We start from the raw sequence: 22,668 nt of genomic DNA, 5'->3' as shown, positions 1-22,668 counted from the left end.
GCAAAACATCTCCCTAGCAACCAAACTCGGAGTGGGCGGCGCTTACCTCCAGTGGCTGCAGACTTCCGTAAATACGTGACGTCACCACCAGGGCCGTACCATTATAGGTTCCCTCAGTTATATATTCATTTTTACAGCGACTAACGTTTAAAACCGGTAACGCAGGCAGCGAAGGCTGCCCGTAATATGAGTCAATACGTCACCGTGTGATATTCGTCGGTAAGAGGAAAAACTAGCTGGTACATAGTCACGGTCGCCCATGTGCTTTTTTTGGTACGTTCCACACCTCCCCCAGCGATCAGCTGTGAGCTGGAGCTGAACAAAAACATCAAACGGCTGGAAGCCAAAGTGTGAGCAGTACACGGCGGGTGCAGCAACCTGGGCACAACTGTTGACTGCTGGACGGTCCTTCTACAGTGTCCGCGGCCGGTTCCATTACATCACACTGCACCCATGGCCAGCGCCTGAGGGGGCAGCAGCTGCAACCAACTGACCTCTAATATCACTAGCGAGAGCTCATTGACAGGTAGGTGTCCGTAGGACTACAAGTCCCAGCACAACATGCAAAGTCTTACTGATAGTCCCATCTGCTGTAACTTCTGCACAGAACGCTTCATTCCTGGCTTATAGTCACTCTGTAAATAGAAGGTCGTGCTTCTTCTCCAAGGTGTGCAGTATATGATCTGATCCCCAGGGGGCAGTATTCCTGCTTCCTATCACTTTACATGCAAGATAAGTGGCCAGAAGTGTAGTATTGCAGCTCTTCTCCCTAAACTTGGGGCTCACCCCAGCATACTTTGCTGCTAAAACCCCACTGATTTACATTGGGCCATTCAGAGCAGCAGTTTTTATGCATGTGAAAAAAACCTGCAGCTTGTCCTATTTTTTTTATTTATTTTTTGGTGCTTAATACACCCATTATAATATATGTATAGCATATGCATGTTACATGTGTAGAAAGCAGCCAAAATATGCTGCAATGAGAGAGCCCTTGGGGTGCATTCACATGGGTGTATTTACAAGCGTTTTGTAGCACAATACACAAAGCATAGAACCCATTGCTTTTTTTTTCCCAATGGATTTGTTCTCAATTTTTTTTTCTTTTTTTTTTTTTTTTTTTTTTTTTTTTTTTTTTTATGCAGCCTTTGTGCACCAAAGGTCCCCATAGAAATCAATAGAGGTGCGCAAAGGCATGTGCAATCCGCAAGGAGATGTGAAAAACTCTGCAATTCCGTAGGAAAAAGAACTCATTAGGCTAAATAGCCACTTAAATTGGTGCGTGGACGCAAAAAATCATGTTCTGTGGGTCCAAAAGGTACAATAAAGTACATTGATGCGCACGCAGAAAAGACTTGTCCATGGCATAAATACATTGCCCTAAGCATACGCAATTGTGCATACACCCGTGTGAAGCAGCTCTTGTGTAATGCATTGCCTGCTGAGAGGAAAGAGGGGTGCCGGCCGGAGAACCCCAGGGCTCTTTCAGCAGAGAAGTGGCTGCAAACGCAATAACTTCAAACCATTAAATCGCTGTTTCCCGTACGGGGACCAACCACATTGGCTAGCGGCCACCACAGATTAGGCTTCACGGGAGACTTCTGGGGATTCTGTCCACCGTATCTGCTGAGTAAAGTCATCTGTGTGACCAATGTAGCGCTTCTCTGACACATGATGGTTATTAATTAGTCTTTGGATTATGATATAACAGCGATCGGTTCTGACTGATGGTAATCTCTGGGATTCTTTGCTCAGAACACTTATGCGCAATTCTTTTTAGTAGTTAGAAATGTCTGTAAAAGTGAATAAATATGGCAAGATGGCGGCGGAAATGGTTACAGCCTGGGAGAGGAACTTGTCCCATGTTAACCAGCAGTGAGGAACGACACTGGACCCGTGACTACCTCTAGGCTGTGTCTGGGGAAGACACGTATTTCTGAGCCTTGTAGAGAACGCTCTTCTGATGAAGTGTTTGTGCGACTCTTTCAGAGTCTGTCTGTCCAGCGCTCCGTTGGTAACGAGCCTGTGCGGGCAGGAAGTTCTTTTAAAGAACAGTTTGTAATTGTTTGTTGAAGAGCCATTGAGAATAGCTTCTGCCAAGAGTTGTCCTAATTCCTCCCATCAAACAAGCACGTTTGGCGAGGAACAGCTTCTGTGCCTACTGAAGCGCCACTTAGGGAAAACGCCCTGTATAGGTGAGGGATCATACCTATATCTGCATAAGGCCGGGCTCACATGCCTGTAATTCGCTACACGATGAGCACCCCGCAAGTGACATGCGCACATGCTGCGTGACGCCAATCACCATGGCGTATGCGCACATAATACATGTCATGATAGAACATGCTGCTATTATTTTTTTTTGTGCGCATATTTGCGCAGTTCGTGTGAGCGGTAACATGGGAGCGTATGGGGAAACTGGTACCGTGTTTTATGCTATGACCATACTCTGGTGAGCTCAGCCTAACCATGCGGATGCTATATTTCAGGGTTGTCGAGTCAGTAAGTGAAACCTCCAAATCCCCCCCCCCCCCCCCCCCCCCCCCCCCCCAACTCTGTCTCCATAGTCCTGTAGGGAATTTGCACTAGACTATTGATTTATGTAATGTTTATTGAAACTTTAGGTATGCTTTTGCTTGCCTTAATACTGTCTTCCTGTTCTCCCAAGCAGTTATAGTCAATGGGGACCACTTGGTGCTGTTTGGTTTCACCATAAGATGGAATTGCTCAGGGTCAGGAAAGGAGAATCCCTGGGTGCAGACGTGAAAGCAGCCTCTAGTGGAGAGGAAAGGCCATAACTAATTTTCTATTGCTGTTTACACATCCTAGTTATAAATGTTTAGGATAAGTGGGGACTTAGATTAATAGAAAAAATATTTTATAGGACATTTCAAAAATTTTCTAAATTCCTCTGAAAGGAAATATGCAACAAATTCAAATATTGAATTAGAAGGAAAAAAAATAAATTTAAATGAGGGGTGACCCTCCGGCACTGGACGGGAATGCGGAGGGGGGCTGGTAGCCGCCTACTAGTACTAAGTGGTACTAGTGTAGTGTGTCTCTGCCAATGGGGAGCTTTTGCTAACTTGGAGGAGGAGATGGGGAGGGGGGGTAGAGACAACCTGGCCAACCCATACTTCCGGTGGAGACATACTACACTAATACCGTTTCAGTCTTGTATTTCTGTCACAGATTCTTTAATGAATCCATGGCCTATGGCAAATCTGCCATGTGGACATATCCTTAAAGGGGTATTTCAGTGAATTTAAGTTATTCCCTATCCACAGGATAGGGGGATAACTAGCTGGTTGGTGGGGGTCCAACCACTAGGACCTCACCAGAACAGGTGTCCTGTGTCTCTTGAGAAACTGGTAAAATAAATGGATACCTACTCCATTCATTTAATTAAAAGCATCAGAGATTGCTGAGAACTTGGACATGGCTACTTTCCGTGTTCCCATTGAAATGAATAGAGTGGTGGCTGATCATGCATGCCGTCGCTCATTCATTTTGCCATTTCTAAGAGAACACCGGATCCCCTTTCTGGTGATTGGGGTCCCAGCTGTCAGAGACCCATAATTGGCTAGTTATCCCCTATGCTGTGGGCATATATTTATATTCCACAACACTTCTGCTCGATTCACAACAAACAACCAATCGGGTTGCTGGACTTGTGATTCAGCCAACCCAAACAACCAGTCACTATGAGTCAGCCAACCCAAACAAGCAATCAGATTGCTGGAACAACCAATCAGGTTGTGAATCAAGCAGAGGTGTTGTGGAATATAAATATATGCATCCTGTGGCTAGGGGGTAACTTAATGCCTGTAATATTGCTGACTGTGACCATTCTCCAGTATACGAACTCTACATACAGTGTTACAGATCTTGGCTTCTGGAGTATCCCCTTCGGGCTTGTTTACACTGTAGTGGGGGTGGATAGTGCCATGCACTCAGACTCTTAGGTTTTTAGTGGCGTTAGACTTGATTGAAATGAAGGCTCTTCTGTATGCTATAAATGATGCTAAACCAGGACATTGTTGTAGAGTGATTGTTCCGGAGAGCTTCTTGTGGCACCACCCTTCCTGAGTATACCGACAGAACCTCATACACTTACCACACAAGGGCGTGATTTGAAGTTTGCTAAAAATAACAAAAAAAAGTTTTTTTTACCCGCTACTGAGACCCTCCCTTATTTTATAACTGACCAGAAACTTAAAGAGATTTTCCCATTAATGACATTTTTCACCTTATCCACAGGAAGATGGGGCATAAATGTCTAATTGCCAGGGGCCCGGCTGCTTGGATCCCCCAGTGATTCCTATAAGGACAGACCCCTAAATACCTCGTGAGAATGGAGCCTTGGTGCGCTTTGCTTAACTGCCTTTCTCTTCACCTCTATGGGATGGAGAGAACCAAGTACATCCCTCTATCCCATAGTGGTGGTTGAGCGTGCACACCAAGCCTCCAATCTCATAGGGCTGGTCTCGAGATTGCTGGGAGCCCCGCAGTTTGACTCCCCTCCTGATGGGGTACTTTTACTAGAGGATCCATGGCCGTAATCTGAGGCTGACATTTGCATTCTTGCTGTGATCTTCACGAGGATTATTTTCATTTGCATTCGGTAAACTAATCCTCAGATTTTCTGTTCGGAATTTGCAAGAATACTGAACATGCTCATGAATGGCGGTGTGGACAAATGTCTGCACACCCCGTCGTGGCATTTGAATGGTTCTGCAGAAATCCTGTTCATTTGCATGGAAGGTGGATTGAACAGGACTATTGTGGATTTCAGCATCAATTCTGCATGGAAATGCTTATCAAATCTCTGTGCAAACATGGTCTAACCTTCAGCAGAGATATTTCTATACTATCTGGAAACGTGTTTCAGTTATTCCCCTCGCCTCCCCCCTCCTTCCCTCAAGGGGTATACCTCTCTGGGTGTACTATTAAGGCTATATAAGAAATAGTTGACTAAAACATTGTTAAACGCTTCAGTGAAGAGAAGCTCACCTACTCTTAAGGCCAAAGGCGCACGACTGTATAAAGACTCATCCATGTTGCATCTGCAAAAAAACAAAAGTTTGTATTATACATGTGCAGTTCCATATGCCATCCATATTTATTTCAATATATCATCCTTTTTCCACTTTTTGTAAAAGAAAACCTGAAACCACTCAGTTGTGTGTTGTTTTTTTTTTTTTGTTTTTTGTTTTTTTGTTTTTTTTTCTGAGATCGACAGTGGTTTTCCCTACACCGATCAGTACGTTGTCCTCTATCCTTTGGATAGGGAATAAGTTGAAATTCTTGGACAAACGCTTTAATTGTGCAAACTTTGGCTGCAATGGGTTAGTGTAGTTTAGCGGCATGCAGCCAGTCAGGCCATGTGTTCTTAGCCTAAGGGTGCGTTGAGACGACCGTATATTAGCTGGGTTTTCACGCCCAGCCGATATACAGCGTCTCTCTCTGCAGGGGGAGGAGGCTGGAAGAGCCAGGAGCAGTGCTCTGAGCTCCCGCCCCCTCTCTGCCTCCTCTCCACCCCCTGCACTATTTTCAATGAGGAGAGGCGGGACGGGGCAGAGCTAATTTAAGAAACTTAGCCCTGCCCTGTTCCGCCTCCCCATTGCAAATTGTACAGAGTGGCAGAGAGGGGGCGGGAGCTCAGACCACTGCTCTCGGCTCTTCCAGCCTCCTCCCCCTGCAGAGAGGGACGCCGTATATTGGCTGGCCGTGAAAACCCAGCCGATATATGGTCGTCTGAATGCACCCTAAGGCAAGAACTCCCCATCAGTGTGCTGTCTGTTGTGCAGCATCCTAATCCCGTCCAAGTGAAAAATCGCAAGCGTTAATGAACCCATTGAAATGAATATACATACGTATAGATACATAAGATCTATATCTTTTAGTCCTTGGTGACATTAAATGTCTGCAATTATTTTAGAAGTGACTTCTGCAGGTGATTGTGATTTTATAGATGGCGGTAACTGCTGCTAATGTGTTCATTCTGAGCTATAGGCTGAAATGACTTATAACAGTTGTTAACTTCCCTGGCTGTAGAGGTGAAGACATTACAGTGTCGGGGCATATGAAGACTCAAATGTCATAAACTGACGGCACTTCATCATTAAACCATGATGAATACACCATCCCACTAATCTAGTGAATGCTATGTAATTATTGTCACAGGTAATGTATACTGTCTTTTCTAGGTAGACATTAAAATGCCATTCAGTAATGATAAACCCTTTGGAAACGAGGACCAGCTCAGTGATTCTGATGGATCACGGCTATCGGATTGTATGGCTTGTTCATCCAGTGACAGCGAATCTCCCCGGGAGAGTTTTACCAGCGACTCGTCCAGCAAGAATGCGTCCCCTGTGTGTAAGTCCCATTTATCATGACAGAGGACGGTGTATGTAAACTCTACTCATATCTGGATGTTGTGTATGGCCCTTGATCAGTATTGTGGCTTCCTGTGTATATACCTGCAAGGAATGTGCACATGCTGTAGTATTGGTTTACAATGTGGCAACGTGCACACAATTATATACTTCTTCATTGTTGACTGATTCAGGACTGTATAATTATCCAAAGCCAGTTGGCAGTGAGATAATGCTCATATTGTAGAATACTCTAAATGGTCAACCAATTCATGCAGAAAGAAAGAGGACCCTACTATGGGGGCATGCAGACTACAAGGGAGGGGGAAGGAGGCAGTAGGTGGGGGTAGAAGGTGGGTACTTGTGCCGCAGGGCTACTGTAGTTTGTAGGCTTTTCTAAAGAGTTGGGTTTTCACAACCGTTGTGAAGCTTTCCCAGGTGGTGGAGAGTCAGATGTGTTGGAGTAGTAAGTTGCAGAGTGTAGCTTGCATGAGATGTTTTGGTGACTATTATTCGATAAGAAGCTTTGGGTCCGTTTCCTAACTCAACATTTCCACTGTGTTGAAGTGCCTGTAGGTTGACTTAAGCCCCATTTACACAGGACTATTATTGCTGAATGTCTTTTGAGTGATAATCGTTGCGTGTAAATGCTACCATTGTTGGCTTTTCGGCTGAACAGTGATTTTATGTTGAGTTTAAAATCAATCGTTCGGCCGGCCACCTGATGGCAGGGACTGCACGCTGTGATTCTCTATGGGGGCGCTGATGGCCTTGGTTTCAGCTGCAGTCCTGTGGCAAAACAAAGTGGCTGTAGGCAGATAACAGACCACATGCTGTTATCTGCATACAGTGAAGGGAGCCTTAATTAAATGCAAATGAAGCGAAAAAGCTACTAAAGGCCCATTTATAAAAAGCGATCACTCATAAATTGCTCAAAACAAACGTTTTGAGCAATAATCGTTGCTTCTAAAGTTGTGGCCATCGTACACTTTTCGTGCACTGCTAGCTGATCGTTAAATTGAGTCCAACCTATAAATCATCGTTCAGCCTTATTAGCAGTTCTCCGCGGGTAGTGTTGATAGCATTGTTTCTAGAACAGAGGAACTGAAAACAGATAAGAGCCCTCCAGCTACTAATTGCTTTCAGCTAAGGCTTCATTTGCACACTAAATAGCTATTAAGTAGCTGAGTAGCTACTTAATAGTTTATGCAAAATGATCGCTCAAAGCTGTCACTCATACTGTCATTTGAGCGATCATTGCCCCGTGTAAATGGGCTTTAGTGCCATTAGCAACTTATGCAGAATGACTGTTCAAACGGTATTTCTCCCTATATTTTTAGCGATCATCTTTGCGTGTAAATGGGGCTTTAAGGTGCTTCTACACAGGCTGATTATGCGAATTCTCACTTCCAATCCTTGCCTGGTGTAAATATGCCTATGATCAGCTGACAAACAAGCAAACATTCATTTGTAGGCTAAAAATCTTTGCTTGTGGGCAGCACATACACTTGTGTAAACAGATGTGCCGCTTACAAAATGGAACTGGTGATGGTCATCCGGAGTATGTCCTTTAACGAGCACTAATCCGTGTGCTAGAGCAGTAAGAGCATTTTGCATTTTGTGTGCTGATTAGTGATGAGCGAGCACGCTCGTTTAAGGCTGATGCTCGAGCGAGCAACTGATTACTCGTCCGAGCACCATGCGGCGGGGGGGGGGGGGGGGGGGGTGAGGAGTGGAGTAAAAGAGATCTCTCGCTCCCCCCGCGTGGTGCTCGGACGAGTAATCAGTTACTCGAAAAGACCGATGCTCACTCAAGCACCAGCCTTAAACGAGCGTGCTCGCTCATCTCTAGTCCTGATACAAAAGACTATCTAGTGATATTTGATGACCCTCCACACCTGCAGATATAGCTACCAACAAATCCTTATGTCCAATAAAGGTATCTGAAAGGAACTTTCTCAGTTCTTTTTCATGGACATTTCGAGACTGCTTTTATTATTCACAATTGCTTTTATATAATTTTTTTTTTTTTTTTTTTAATTTTATTAGCAAGTCCTCCAAGAGCAACAACTCTTGATGATGTAATGGCAACCACAAGGAACCTGTCCAACTTATTACTAGCTCATGAAATTGTTGCAAATGAGAACTTTCATCTCGATACTATAGAACTCCCAAAAAACAGGTAGGTATTTCTTGTTGGCTTCATTATTTGTGTTACTTTTTATGTGGTTGTTATAGTTGTGGCTTATAAATGTCTGATAAATGAGGGTCCCACCTCCCATAGAAGTCACTGAGTCTATTCATTCTCTACCTGGACCTAGCGTTGTTACTGCCTCAGTAGATGAGTTGGGGAACCCTGTTCTTCACATAGGTGCAACACTTTCCTTAAACCAAGTTTAACAGTCGATTGCAGCTTAAAGGGGTTGTCCCACGAAAGCAAGTGGGGTTAAGCACTTCTGTATGGCCATATTAATGCACTTTGTAATATACATCGTGCATTAATTATGAGCCATACAGAAGTTATTCACTTACCTGTTCCGTTGCTGGCGTCTTCATCTCCATGGAGCCGTCTAATTTCAGCGTCTAATCGCCCGATTAGACGCGCTTGCGCAGTCCGGTCTTCTCCCTTCTGTATGGGGCCGCTCGTGCCGGAGAGCTGCTCCTCGTAGCTAACCTATTAATGTTTGGATTATTCTATTGAAAGAGGAAAATCTTACTACAAAAAGCCTAGTTATAGTTTTTGCTTCACCCTTACGACTCCATAACCTGTCTGCCTTGTAGCTGATCAAGCAGATATTAATGTGCTGGAGTCTGTGTCCATTTTTCACCTAGTTTTGTACCACTATACCATTATAACAGCTTATTCACATAAAAGCCGCATCGGGGGATCGCTACTTCACTGATCTGATGGGAGGTGTTTTTTTTGCCAGAAATATGCCTCACATCGGCTTAAAACCAGACCTAGACGAGTGCTATTATCAGAACGAGTTTCTCAGCTCGATATCGTGCTCACCTGTGTGTAGGTAGCCTAAAAACTACAGACTTTGGGTGCATTCCCACGAACGTATATCGGCTCGGTTTTCACGCCGAGCCGATATACGTCCTCCTCATCTGCAGGGGGGGGGAGGGATGGAAGAGCCAGGAGCAGAAACTGAGCACCTGTCCCATCTCGGCCTCCTCTCCGTCCCTCTGCACTATTTGCAATGAAAGGAGGCGGGGTGGGGCTAAGTTCCGTGAATTAGCCCCGCCCCCATCCCGCCTCTCCCCATTGCAAATAGTCCAGACAGGTGGAGAGGAGGCAGACGGGGCGGGAGCTCAGTTCCTGCTCCTTGCTCTTCCATCCTCCCCCCCCCTCTGCACATGAGGACGACGTATATCGGCTCGGCGTGAAAACCGAGCCGATATACGTTTGTGGGAATGCAGCCTTCCAGTTCTGCTTATGATTGAAGAACCTTCGCTTTTTTTTTTTTTTTTTTTTTTTTAATCCCTTTTTAGAAAGGAGAACTTATGGTCTTCACATTAATGGGAATCGTTTCTATACCATGTTATACAGATGAAGTGCTTGACTAGATGCAAAGATACATATGTATCAGTGCAAGAAAAGACTAAGCAGCTTTACATGAACGTGTTTGCGTGCCCAACATGCATGCAAAATACGTGCAAAATACGCAGAGAATAGAACCCATTGATTTCAATGGGTTTGTTCACATTTCCCTTTTTGCGCACATAAAAAAAACGCAGCATGCCCTACTTTTGTGAGCATTTGCCCACCAAAGGTCCTCATAGAAGTCTATTGGGGGTGCGCAAATGCGCTCACAATACGCAAGGAGACTAGTCTTGTTCATAGCGCAAATATGTTGCACGTAATTGCACATACATACGAGTGAGGCCGCCCTTAATGTGGATTGAACCATTTGAAGCTTTTATTTATTTATTTTTTTTTCTTTAAACACGTGGTTTCCATTTCACTTTGGACAACAATGGTTATGCATTGAATTTCTGTAGAGAAACTTACAAAAAGTATTAGCAGACAATGTAGTTGCCTTCCCAACTGGTGCATTACTGCTAGTGATGAGAATACTGCTAGATTCAGTAGCACTAGTACAAGTGGTAAAAGATCACCAAGTGTGATAAGAGCACCAGATCCTGAAGAACAAGCCTTTGTCTCCTTAGCGTGTAATGCTGATCAGCTGGCTCCCCCATACACAGAGCCAGCGCAGCCCATACACTTCACATACCAACAGCCATCTGCATTCGCGTGATGGAGCTGCATAAGCTGCTTGCATAGAGCTCCTCACAAGGTATTTAGAGCCAGAGGCGAAATTCATATAAAAATCCTTTACAAAGTTTATTAACATCCAATATTCCGCTGAATTTCTAAATATATTCCATCAATAACGGATTGTTGGTGGCCCAGCTTGTGGCACCCTCATCGATCAGCTGATTAAAGGGGCTGCAGTCCTAACTATAGGCCCTCAATGAACTGGATGGACACTTGTCTTTTTTTCAGCCTAACATACTATGTAAAATGTGAAAGTCTTAGAAAACCCAATTTTTAAGTAGAATTTAAGCATTGGGTTTGAGTTTCAGAAATATGCATTACAAACAATGAGTTCTAAATTCATCCAGTCATCCACAATTATAGTATTATACATTATATTATCGTAGTTGGTAGATTCAAAGGGTTTTGTATAATGAACACTTCAGAAATATTCTAATATTCTTTGTATGTCAACTCCTCAGTTTCTCTGTGGTAATTTAAAGGGGCCGTCCGGTAACAGACGGCTCTATTAAAGGATAGTTGTCCAGTAACCGGACAACACTTTTAAGAAGAAAAGTAAAATTGGAATTGATGCAACAAAAATAAAATGTACATAACTACTTGGTATAAGCTTCATCTGTTGACACTAAACACCCTTTAAAACATTTGTCTAATACAGCATGGTTGGGGTGTGGGATGGAAAAATTGCAATATTTCAATGTATCTTACCCTTTCTCTTTCCAGTTTAGTCTTGTTAACCATGATTGTTGCCCACAAACTAAGGAGTTGTTAAGCAATATGACATAAATCTATGTACATATATTTGGTACTGGTGTCATATGCCTCCACTGGATCTATGGGTGGAGACATGGGTTGGCCGGGTTTGGTTACACCATATAACTTTTTTTTTATTTTTATTTTTTTTTATTTCACAGTTTGGAAGGACAAGTTAAACAGATTGTCCACAAAGCATTCTGGGATTGCTTGGAGTCAGAACTTAAAGAGGATCCTCCAGAGTATGAACATGCCATCAAGCTTTTTGATGAGATAAAGGAGGTAAATTATATTTGCAGGAAGCTGTCCAGTTGAACATGTGGTTTGATCTGCAGGCACCATTTATAGAGCAGGAGGAGCTGAACAGATTGTGGAGAAAGATTCAGTATAACTTGTTTGATTTCATTTTAATTCCTGAACCTTATGGCCTCAGGAGTCAAGTAGCCAGTCCTATTAGTGACCGACAGCCTCCCTGGTATAAGTGTATATACAGAAATAACTGTCCATCACTGCTAGGACCGCCAACTGGACTCCTAAGCCTAGAAAGAGCAGAGATTTATGAATGAACAGACTACAAGTTATACTGAATCTTTCCCCACTAAGCTACCATATATTCTGGCATATAAGACGACGGGGCGTATAAAACGGCCCCTGACTTTTCGTCCTATATGCAGGGAATACAGTGTAAAGGGGGGGGGGGGATGAATACTCGCCTCCGGCGCTGCTGCAGGCTCTCGCTCTCACGTGCACGCTGGCAGAGCATTGCTTTCTGCAAGCAGGGCTTGAATGCCCCACCTCCAAAAAGCTAATGCTCTGATTGGCTAACTTAGTCTGGCGTTAGCCAATCACAGCCATTCAATGACGACACTGTATGCCCGGCGTATAAGACGACCCCCGACTGCAGAGCAGATTTTTCGGGGTTAGAAGGTTGTTTTATACGCCGGAATATACGGTATATATCAATCTGCTCAGCTCCTCCTGCTCTATAACATGATGTCTATAGATCAGGTTCCTTCTAAGTTGTCGATTTTTGGGTCTTATGGCTTTAGAGTTGCGTGGATGTGGGGATGTATGTGCCCAGATGTGATTACGACACATTATATTAAATGCTGTTTGTTTGGTTCTTTTCTTTGTACTGCAGATTCTACTTTCTTTCTTAACTCCTGGTACAAACAGACTTCGGACCCAAATCTGTGAAGTTCTAGATGTAGACCTAATAAGACAACAGGCTGAACACAATGCTGTTGATATTCCAAAGCTTGGCAGTTATATCATCAATATAATGTCAAAGTTATGTGCCCCTGTTAGAGATGATGATGTTAAGAAACTCAAATCCAGTGGAGACATCGTGCAGATGCTGCGGTTAGTGCAAATTTCTTTCCCCCCTCCCCCCCCCCCCCCCCCCCTTTTTAAAACCACTAAAAATGTTTTATGGCCAAAGTTATACCACTGACTACATAGATGGTGTTGTCTATATTAACAAATCACCCCTCTGACTGACTTCGTTAGTCTGAAGGCCCTCAACTGGTGAGTTATTATAGAGACCTTCTCATTCACTATATCTTTTTTGTTAATTTTACTGCTATTTTCTAAGGAGAAAGTTTACAAAAACTTTTCATATACCCTGTTATGAATTCTGAGTTAACAGAAGAGGACTGCATGTTCTTGATCCTCATCTTTTGGCATCAAGAGTGGGTCTTCTGCTCTGGAAGACCTGTCATATGTTACACAGACAACCCATACAGTTGAATGAGCGCTGTGCAATGTTTCATTTTTCTTGTGAAGACTCTCCAGGGAATGTAACAGTTACTGCTGAGCTTCCCTTGAGATTACAGCTGAGTGCTGAGGGTCTCGGCAGGGTGATACTTTGTGATTTGCTTTTTGTCAAGTGATCCAACTAACAAGCAGGAACTGTCTGTAGGGAAAATGGCTAGAAGTGGGACAACCTCTTTATGTACCCCCCCCCCCCCCCCCATAGAAATTTAGTACATCTGGCTTAGTAGAATGAACATCTTTTTAGCCCATAGTGTTATCATTTCAAGGGATTGTCCCATTAGAGCAATGACCTGCAAAAGGTTGAGGACTGTTTTATTAGGGCAACCTCCTTCTATATGCCCTATTAGGGAACATGGACATCATATGAATGTGCACCAGGTAATGCCACGTACCTGCCTGCAACTTCCTTCAATAACAGCTGATTGCAGCAGCAATCAGTTGGTGTTCAGTTAGTGAAAGACTTGTTTACAGCCCCTTTTTAAGCATCTCGCATCCACTTCCAGAGCAACCAACCAAATAAATAGTTGTCCCATGGTGCTGTACACCTTTATCATACAGTTTTGACTACGCCTGATCTGTAGCCCAGGATGTGAGCGCTGATGTCAGAACGGGCAGTGGTTCTATGGCCTCTGATTGGAAGGTAGCGGTCACCTGACATCCGCTGCCAACAGAGATTGGGAGAACTGTGAGGCTGGTATGCTGAGGATGGGTAAGTACTGCTGTATTTATTTTCACATGTCTGCACCTGTCATGCACCTGTCATTAACTAATCGGTGACAAAACCTGTTAGCACCTTAACGACCAACTAATTTGTTTTTCTTTTTTTGCGGAACAAGTTGTATATTTTTTTATTTTATTGGCAGCATTTTTGAATACACATAATGTGTTATATAACACTTACTTATTTTTCTCCTTTAGGGGCACTGGCAAAATAAATTCTGCCACTTTTTGTTTCTTGGATTTCATTTTTACAGCGTTCAATGTGCAAAATGAATCATGTGATGGCCTTATTCTCTGGGTCAGCACGATTCCAGTGATGCCAAGTCTATACAGTTTTTGCTTTTTTGCCACATTCAAAGGGCCATAACATGTTTTTCCCATTGACAGAGCTCAATTTTTGTGAACGTATAACATTTTGATACCTTTTTTTTTTTTTTTTTTTTTTTTTTATATCCTACAGGCAAGACTAACAAATATGTTAAGTTTATTCTGCAGGAAAGTGTGACTATACCAATACCAAAAATATATAGGATTTTCTTTTGTTTTATTTGTTCTCCAAATTTTTATTTTTATTGCATTCAAAGATTCCTACTTTTTTGTGAGGGGGGTTTTACTTTTTAATAGTACTATTTGTAAATCCATGTGGCTTTTTTTTAAAGGCAAGATGGGTGAAATTTGGCTATTTTTCAGAGTGTTTTTGCTTTTTATTTATTTTTGTATATTTTTTTTTTTTCTTTTTTCATGACCTTGAATGTGCAGGTTAAATGTACTAACTTCTTTTCTCTGGGACATTAAGAACGCAGTAATACCACACGTATAATAATTTTAAAATAAATACTTTTTTTGTGGTGGACCTTCTGTGGGACTCGATTCAGCATCTTTTATCGTTTTTCTAATACAGTACTATACTTCATGGGCTAACAGCCGTAGCCAGGACACATGGTCTGTGGACTGTTGTTAAGGGGTTAAGATTGCAAAAGGTAACCAGTCAGTCTTTTCAGGCTGCAGCCATACGGGCTACAAAATCATCGCTACAAGGTGGAGCTAATGGTTTCCAATGGGCTCTTTCACATGAGTGATGTTTTGTAGCGAGATTTTTGTATCCCGTGCGGATGCAGCCTAAAGAAATTATTTGTATGTTTACTATCGAGACACAAGTCCAATGCTCCACTTAATTTACTCCGTACTTCTCTAGTTACAATCTGTCTATATTTTGCAATTTTTAAGATGAGAACTACATAGTGATATTTTATTGCCATCTCCAGTGCCTTAGACTTTCTGTGTTTGGCTAAGCATGTTTAGTATAAGATCCTGATGCAGAACATGAAGAGAAACCTAAATATACATTTGTGCTATATCAACATAGTAGAACAAGAGGCATAAACTCCTATCCACATGTTATATTCTACAGTGATCTAGTGCTTCTCAGCAATATTTATATTCTATGTTGTGGTTCGGAAACAAAGTATGTCCTTGGTTCACTCTGATTCTAGTTGCCTTGCTGGTACAGGGAAAGTAGGTTTCCTTCTGGGTTAGTGACTCCTTACATCTACAAGCTGGCCTTTCCAGCTGCCTGAAGGTCAAATCTGGAAGCTTAAGTGCAGCGTTATTAATAGTGTTGCACTCATCAGTTTATAAAAGGAGTGCCAGAGGGACTGCTAGTATTTCTCTTGTGTGAAGCAAGTTTAGTGTCCATGTTTATCTCTTGATATTAATTTAACTGGGATTTGGAACATTTATCTTTAGAACTCAAATTAAAGAGACAGACTGTACGTGTTTACAGCTAAAGTCAACCCTTTAACCCATGACGTACAGTTATGTCATGGAGGTTCGGGATTTGTATGGAGCAGAATCTGGGATTGATCGTGGCTGCTAACCCTTTAAATGCCGCTGTCAATCCTGACAGCGACATTTAAACGCCCCGATTTGAGTTTGGGTTCCCCAGACGCACATGCTGCACCTCCTCCTGCGATTAGATTGCGGGGTGCTGTTTAGTTGAAGGCTACCAGGGATGCTATTACAGATTGCCTTTCAGATCACTGTATAGTGTCCCTATAAGGACTTACACAAAAAAAGTTGTGTTTTGTGTCTTAATTTTTTTTCATTTTTTTTAAAAGTAAGAGGGGAAATGTTTTCCATATGTATAATGTAAAAACAAACCTATTTGGTATCACTGCATCCGTTAGTCTGATCTATCAAAATAACACCTTTTATCTTGTATGATGAATGTGCACTTGCACAACTGTGTCGATGGAAAAATAAGTTATGGTGGCAGAAATCCCCCCCCAAAGATCAAATTTTGCATTGTTGTAATCCTACTGACCCATAGAATAAAGTTGTCACTTTTGCTGCAGTGTGTACACTGCAGAAACACAACCTGCACCAACCCTCCATAAAAGATGGTGGAATAGTTTTTGGTTTTTTTTGTTCGCTTTTTTTTTTCTTCTCTATTGCGCTCCACTTTAGAAACTTTTCTAAAGTTTTTCAGTACATTATGTGGTACTATTGAAAAATACAACTCACCCCGTAAAAAACAAGCCCCCCAGACAGCTATGTTGATGGATAAATAAGACTTATGATTTTTTAAAAAATTTTTTTTTGAAAGCTGGAGGAAAAAATAGAAAAAAAGGGGGTCATGTCCTTAAGGGGTTAAACTGATTTTGGCACCTTTAATATGCTACTCTATATAAGAGGAACATATTATAGCTGCATACCTGTGCTATTAGTAGCCAAAACACATACTGTTCCTGTTCTGCTACTAGCAGCACTGATAGAGTCCAGCTGTACTCATAAGTAGAGCGCTCACGCTGCCTCTCCGGACAACAAGTGAGAGGCTGCTGTGTAGAATGCATGTTTGTATAGCCACGTACCATAGACATTAATTGGGACATGACACATTCTGCTTTTTCTAGCTTGCCCAAAACATTTGAATGAAAAACAGTAAAAATAAAGAGACAAATCCAAACTATAGCTGTTGGTTATACTCTGAACTGAAGGTTCAGAAAACGTGTACAAGTAATAGAAGAAAGGGTGCTTTATAGGCTTCTCTAAAGGATTAGAGCAGACTGGTTAGAAAGCTCTTTCCTTCAGACTCGTGGAAACAAATAGCGATTTCTGCAAGCGGAGGAAAAATCGCAGCATGTTCTAGTTTGTTGTGGACGGCCTCCATTGCAGTTAAGGGAGGCCGTCCAACCCGCAGCCAATCCGCAGTTGACATTAGATAGGCTGCGGGTACCTGTGTCATCGCCTAGTGATGGCGCGGGAAATACACCTATTTTAAAAAATTAAAAAAAATCTGTACTGCACATGACTGGCGAGCGTCTGTGGTCATCCACAGTATAGGAAAAGAAGGTTTGAGTGGTTGCTGGCCGGGGTCAGATACGGATTCTGCTGTGGGCTCCTGCGTACGGAATCCGTATCGCCTGTTTGAGACTGCCCTTACGCTTTATTCACACAGAAGTTCGGTTGCAATTAAAATCACATCAAAAAGTGCATTTTTTAACACCCTGCGTTTTTTGCCACATTCTATTAGAACTATGGCAAAACACACAAGGCTGCACTTTTTTCCTCACCTACCTAAAACATTAACACGTTACTGTATGTGTTTTCGTAGTTTCATGCACTGTAATACCTGGTTTTCCAAACTAGTCATTAAACCCTTAAGGACCAGAGTGGTGGTTGTTTTTTTTTTTTGTTTTTTTTAAACCTTTAATATAGGGTTTTTAACCATGGGTTGGTTTTACTGCCCTATTATATATAATTTTTTTAATTTAATATCTCCGTGACCTAGGGATATATGTGTCATTGTCGTTTTTCTTTTTCTTTTTTTTTTTTCTTGACTTTTTTTGCTAGCTAAAAAAAAAATATTTTTTTAAATTTATGGTTGTTTGTGTTTTTAAAATTTAATATATTTAGGCTAAAAAAGTACAGGAATAGGTTACTCATTTTGTCTCAGGTGTTGTGATATATAACTTGAATAGCCTCAGATTACAAGACGCATATGGTGACGGTTTAGGTTGGGGTCGGCAGTAAGTCATTTTTCTTTTATGTGTGTGTAGATATATATTTTTGTTCTGTAAATACTTATTTTTAAACATCTATGCCCCTCATGAGGTCCTATAAGACATTTTGGGATTATATATAGATTTCATACTTTTCCACTGTAGCTGGATTATTCATGGGAGCCCTAGTTACAGGAAAAGAAATGCCCCTGTAGTGGCATTAGTCACTAATAGAGCTGATCAGGGTCTGCTATGAGTCTGCAGCTCTGCTGTGACTGAGGGCACTCAGCGGTCACGTGATCGCTGGGTCACATAACAGAGCAAACACTTCTGCTTTTGCTTTTTAGTACATGGCACTATGTAGCTTAGAAATGAGAAGGCAGAAGGGGTTAAACTGCTTTTCCCTTCTCCTCTGGGTTCTTGGCTGTGTCTGACAGCCATAGACCCGACCTGCTCCTGCTTGATTGCAGATGCAGAGACTTTAATCTTGTGCCGTACTTCTACTATTGACCGGAATTAAAGCCCAGGACCAAGCACTGTATATTTACCGCACTTTGTCCTTAAGGTTCCTTAAATCATGCACAGTGAAAGCCAGACCTTCCCTGATGTCAGGTTGTATTTGTTGTCCATGCTCTATATTCCTGTGGTCATTTCTCTCTTTCATCTTTGCATCATCAGGGATGTTTTCCATGTGCTCGACCTCATGAAAATGGATATGGTGAATTACACTATCCATACCTTTAGGCCCCAGCTTCAACGGCAGTTAGCTGAATACGAGAGGGTAAAATTCCAAGAAATACTTGAAAAATCACCTGGTATGTATGATCTTCTGTACCTGACTTCATGGCACTACGTTTGTATTTATCTTTGCTATTGCTTCTGCATATTTTATGGGGAATACAAGTATTTACTGAAACAGACCCGTCAGGAGTGGTGACAGATGTTCTTGTGATAGAACTTTTTACTTTCTTAGTCAAAATGTGAGATCACTATTTCATTTTTTTACAAAAAAAAAACAACTCTTCCAGTATTTTGCTATTACACTATTGATCAATTTTGTCGTAGAACCCACTATTTGATAGTGAAGAGTTAACCCCTTCCCGCTGCAGGGCGTAAGTTTACGTCCTGGCAGCGGGGTACTTCCCGCAACAGGACGTAAACTTGCGTCCTTGGGATAGCACGGGATCACATATGATCCCACAGCGGGAGCCGGCTGTCAGACTAAAAACGCAATAAGTGATCAAAAAAGCCGTATGTACCCCAAAATGTACCAGTAAAAACTACAGCTCGTCTCTCAAAAAATAAGCCCTCATAGAGCTCCGTACATCGAAAAATAAAAAAGTTACAGGACTTTGAATGCAGCGATTTAGAATAGAAAAAAGATTTCCAAAAAAGGTTTTTATTGCAGAAAAGTGGGAAAACCTAAAAAAAAAATGTAAGAATTTTGGTATCGTTGTAATCATACCGGTCCGCAGAAAAAATGGATTGTATCATTTATGTTGCATGATTAACGCTGTAAAAAAAAAAAATCGATGGCAGAATTGATGCGTTTTCTCTCCCTGCTATCATAAAAAAAAAAAGTTTTACAATATAGTCTATGTATCCCAAAGTGGCACCGATAAAAACTACAGTTCGCCACGCAAAAAACAAGCCCTCACACGGCCGCGTCGACGGAAAAATAAAAAAGTTGTGGCTTTTGATAAACGGAGAAAATCCGCCAAAAATTGTTGCGTCCTTAAGCCCAAAATAGGCCATGTCATGAAGGGGTTAAATAACTGGGTACCATGGTGTAGTGACTTAAGTGTCTTATGTCACTTAATGTAGATGCACTGAATCAAACCACCAAATGGATTGAGGAGTCTCTTAAAGATGCACTACAGGCAAAAGTTGACGAGAGTACATCTGGTGCAAATGGAGGATCTGTGGACAACGTGAGCCCTACTCTGGTGCTGAACAGTGGTTTTGTAAAACTTCTTCACAAGGACTATGACAGCGTTGTGCCAGAGGTAGGTAGCTCCTTCTTGACGTATGTACTCTAAAATCCGACGGATTCTTCCAGAATACTGACTAGTATTTGGATATTGGCTTTTCTCTTTCCAGACAGTCATAACTGATGACCGGCGTATTGTAGACTTAAAGAACAAGCTGCATCAAGTTAAACTTGTAGCATGCGTATGCCTTATTACCCAGAATGTCATGGGCCCTGTAAGCACTTCTGGATTTATTGAGCAAGTTAAAGAAATCACAGTCATTCTCCTTCAAGGGCTAAACAAGTAAATGTTTTTTTGTTTTGTTTTTTTTTCTAAAGCTATCAAGGTCCATTGCAATAAAAAATTTAATTTTTTTTTTTTCCCTCAATGGTTTTTAGAGCACTTAATTTGAGGGAGGCTCTTACTGGTCTGAGTACAAAAATATCCTTTGAGGTGAACAAATCACTGACTGAAAGAGGATTACCTGAACTTGGCACGGAGGCAAAAAGTATCCTGGAAGGACAAATCTGCAGCCTGACTGAGAAAAATCACTCTGTCTGCAACTTAATTGGTATGTATAGCACAATGTTACATCTCTGAAAGTATTATCTTCAGTGTGTCATTTCATGGTGTTTCTTAAAGACACATTCGTCCCGACTAAATGGAAGGCAAGCGTTGCCCGACAGTCGTCCCCACACATACTCACCGTGCTCCTGCATGGAAACTGGTATTGCTGGCTCACAACGGGGAGGCTGGAGGAGATTTCTCTCCTCACGCTCCCCCGCCCATTTCCATTGACTTATCATAGCGGCCGTTCAGTACTGAACGGCTGCTATTTACACTGAACGCTCAGCGTTCAACTCCTCGTCCTTGCTGCATAAACTATGGGTGACTGCATGAACATTGACTGAAATGGTGCCTAAGTAACGCAACCTTGATTCAAACTGCAGCTGAAAATGTATTTAGCAGACCCTGTATATTAAAGCCCCATTCAGGACTCTCCAGGCTGAAAACCATGATGATGTCATGCTTGCTAGCAGACATAGGGATCCTAGATCAATAACTCCTGCTGTTACAAACTTCTTACAAGTCTGACATTCAAAACTCAGTAGCTGGGGAATGTCGTTATTCCATCCTATGTAACATAGTAGTTAATTTCCCCCTCAAATCACATGTAATGTATTTTTTGTTTTTTGTCGTTTTTACGCCCCTTCTGATTTTGCTTGACAAACACCCTGTTGTCATATATACTGTTTATTGAGGAGCTGTTCCATTCTTATCTATTTATGTCTCTGTGACTGATCAGTAGTTTGTGATACTCAGTCGCTTTACTTTTGTAAATGCAAATGGTTGTACAGAATTAAATATGGCTGCTTTCTTCTAAAACCAGCACCACATCTGTACACAGGTAGTGTCTGGTATTGCGATTCTGCTCTATTGAAGTTGAAAGGGTTGTCCGGTTACCAGACAACATTCCCCCTATAGGTCCCATTGTGCTAAAATAATAAGTGGCAATACTTGCCCGCTGTCTACCACCGCTATACAGTGCTGCAGCCCTGCCATTGTCCCGATATTTGTTGTGGCAGATGTCACCGGTAGTCACCTGATCGCTGCAGTGTCGCTGCCTGTTTACCTGGCATTAGCGCTCACATCCTGGATGCCAGGAGTTCAGACCAGTAAAACATCAGTGGGGCTGCAGTGTTGGATAGTGGCAGCAAAGGATGGGTACGTACTGCTCCCTTTTTTTCTTAGCACATTGGGCATTTTATAGAGCGAATGTTATCTGGTAACTGGACAAACCCTTTCATGAAGTTTAGATGCAATACCACACCAAACCTGTGGACAGGTGTGGCACTGTTTTGAAAGAAGGCAGCAATGTTTTTTGTTTTTTTTTCCAATCTTGTACAACCCCCTTGAAATACCTGACAGATGGACCAAAAGCTAAATATTCCTCGTAGCGTTTAAACGTATCTCAGTACTTGTAAGCAATGGTATAAGATTCTTTGGTTACTACAGTTCAAGCTTATCATTCTTTATTTTCCAGAAAAACGGATCCAAGAGTACTTGACCACATTCCTTTGTCTTCCCTACCCATACAAACATGTTCCTATACTTCCTGGGGGTCTTAAACCTGTCCAGAAGGAGATGGAGTTCATTGGATTCCACTACTCAAACATTGTTAATTTCAACAAGCAGGTGTACGGGCCATTCTACGCCAATATCTTTCGGAAGCTGCTTTTCAGTCAACCACAAGGGGAGAAGGCAGAAGCCCAATCGTAAGCAGGAGAGCCAACTGCACAGCCCTTATGTAAATAGTGGTGCAATGAAGATGAAAATTACTTTTATAAAGAATTATTCAGTAGAAACTACTGAAAACTAAAGTTTTATGTGAAGGAACAGAATGCCAGTATTTTTTAAACAAGTAAAACCGCAGATGATTAAGGCCGCCTGCACACGAGCGTTCCGGATTCCGCTAGCGGATTTTCACGCGCGTATGGTACCTAAATGTGCTTGCGGATAGGTGCGGATGCGTAAAAAATCACGCGCGGATGTGTTGCGGAAAAAAACGTGCAGAAAAACCAGCAGACACCCCTTATTGTAAACCCAACCCCTAGAGAACCAACACCCAGACTCCGTTTTGTCCCTCTTGCTTGTGCGAGCACCGTTAAATTATTCTGGCAACATGCATTCACCCGGTGAGCAGATGTCTTTGTGGGCATGGTTCATCCATGTAACTTTTTTCAGGCGCTTCTCCAGCGTGACTTTATTTCAGTCACTGCAAAAAAATT

The 22,668-nt window shown here is 42.2% G+C and overlaps 1 protein-coding gene across 2 annotated transcripts; it reads left to right on the top strand.

The window, feature by feature from the left end:
• The first annotated feature begins 294 nt into the window (after positions 1-294).
• On the top strand, positions 295-22,357 carry TCP11L2 (t-complex 11 like 2). 2 transcript variants are annotated; one of them, XM_066591389.1, is made up of 10 exons: positions 295-526; positions 6,211-6,378; positions 8,427-8,559; positions 11,574-11,694; positions 12,554-12,774; positions 18,588-18,724; positions 19,734-19,915; positions 20,010-20,182; positions 20,278-20,450; positions 21,924-22,357. In XM_066591389.1, exons 2-10 carry the CDS (start codon positions 6,219-6,221, stop codon positions 22,157-22,159), a joined length of 1,536 nt encoding a protein of 511 aa, XP_066447486.1. In that variant the 5' UTR covers positions 295-526; positions 6,211-6,218; the 3' UTR covers positions 22,160-22,357. The 2 variants fall into 2 exon arrangements, with proteins under 2 accessions (XP_066447486.1, XP_066447485.1); XM_066591388.1 differs by having other exon boundaries at positions 295-530.
• Positions 22,358-22,668: the final 311 nt, after the last annotated feature.

Source organism: Eleutherodactylus coqui, chromosome 2, assembly GCF_035609145.1.
Source record: "Eleutherodactylus coqui strain aEleCoq1 chromosome 2, aEleCoq1.hap1, whole genome shotgun sequence".
Classification (NCBI taxonomy): domain Eukaryota; kingdom Metazoa; phylum Chordata; class Amphibia; order Anura; family Eleutherodactylidae; genus Eleutherodactylus; species Eleutherodactylus coqui.
This window is presented reverse-complemented; position numbering and strand designations above follow the sequence as displayed.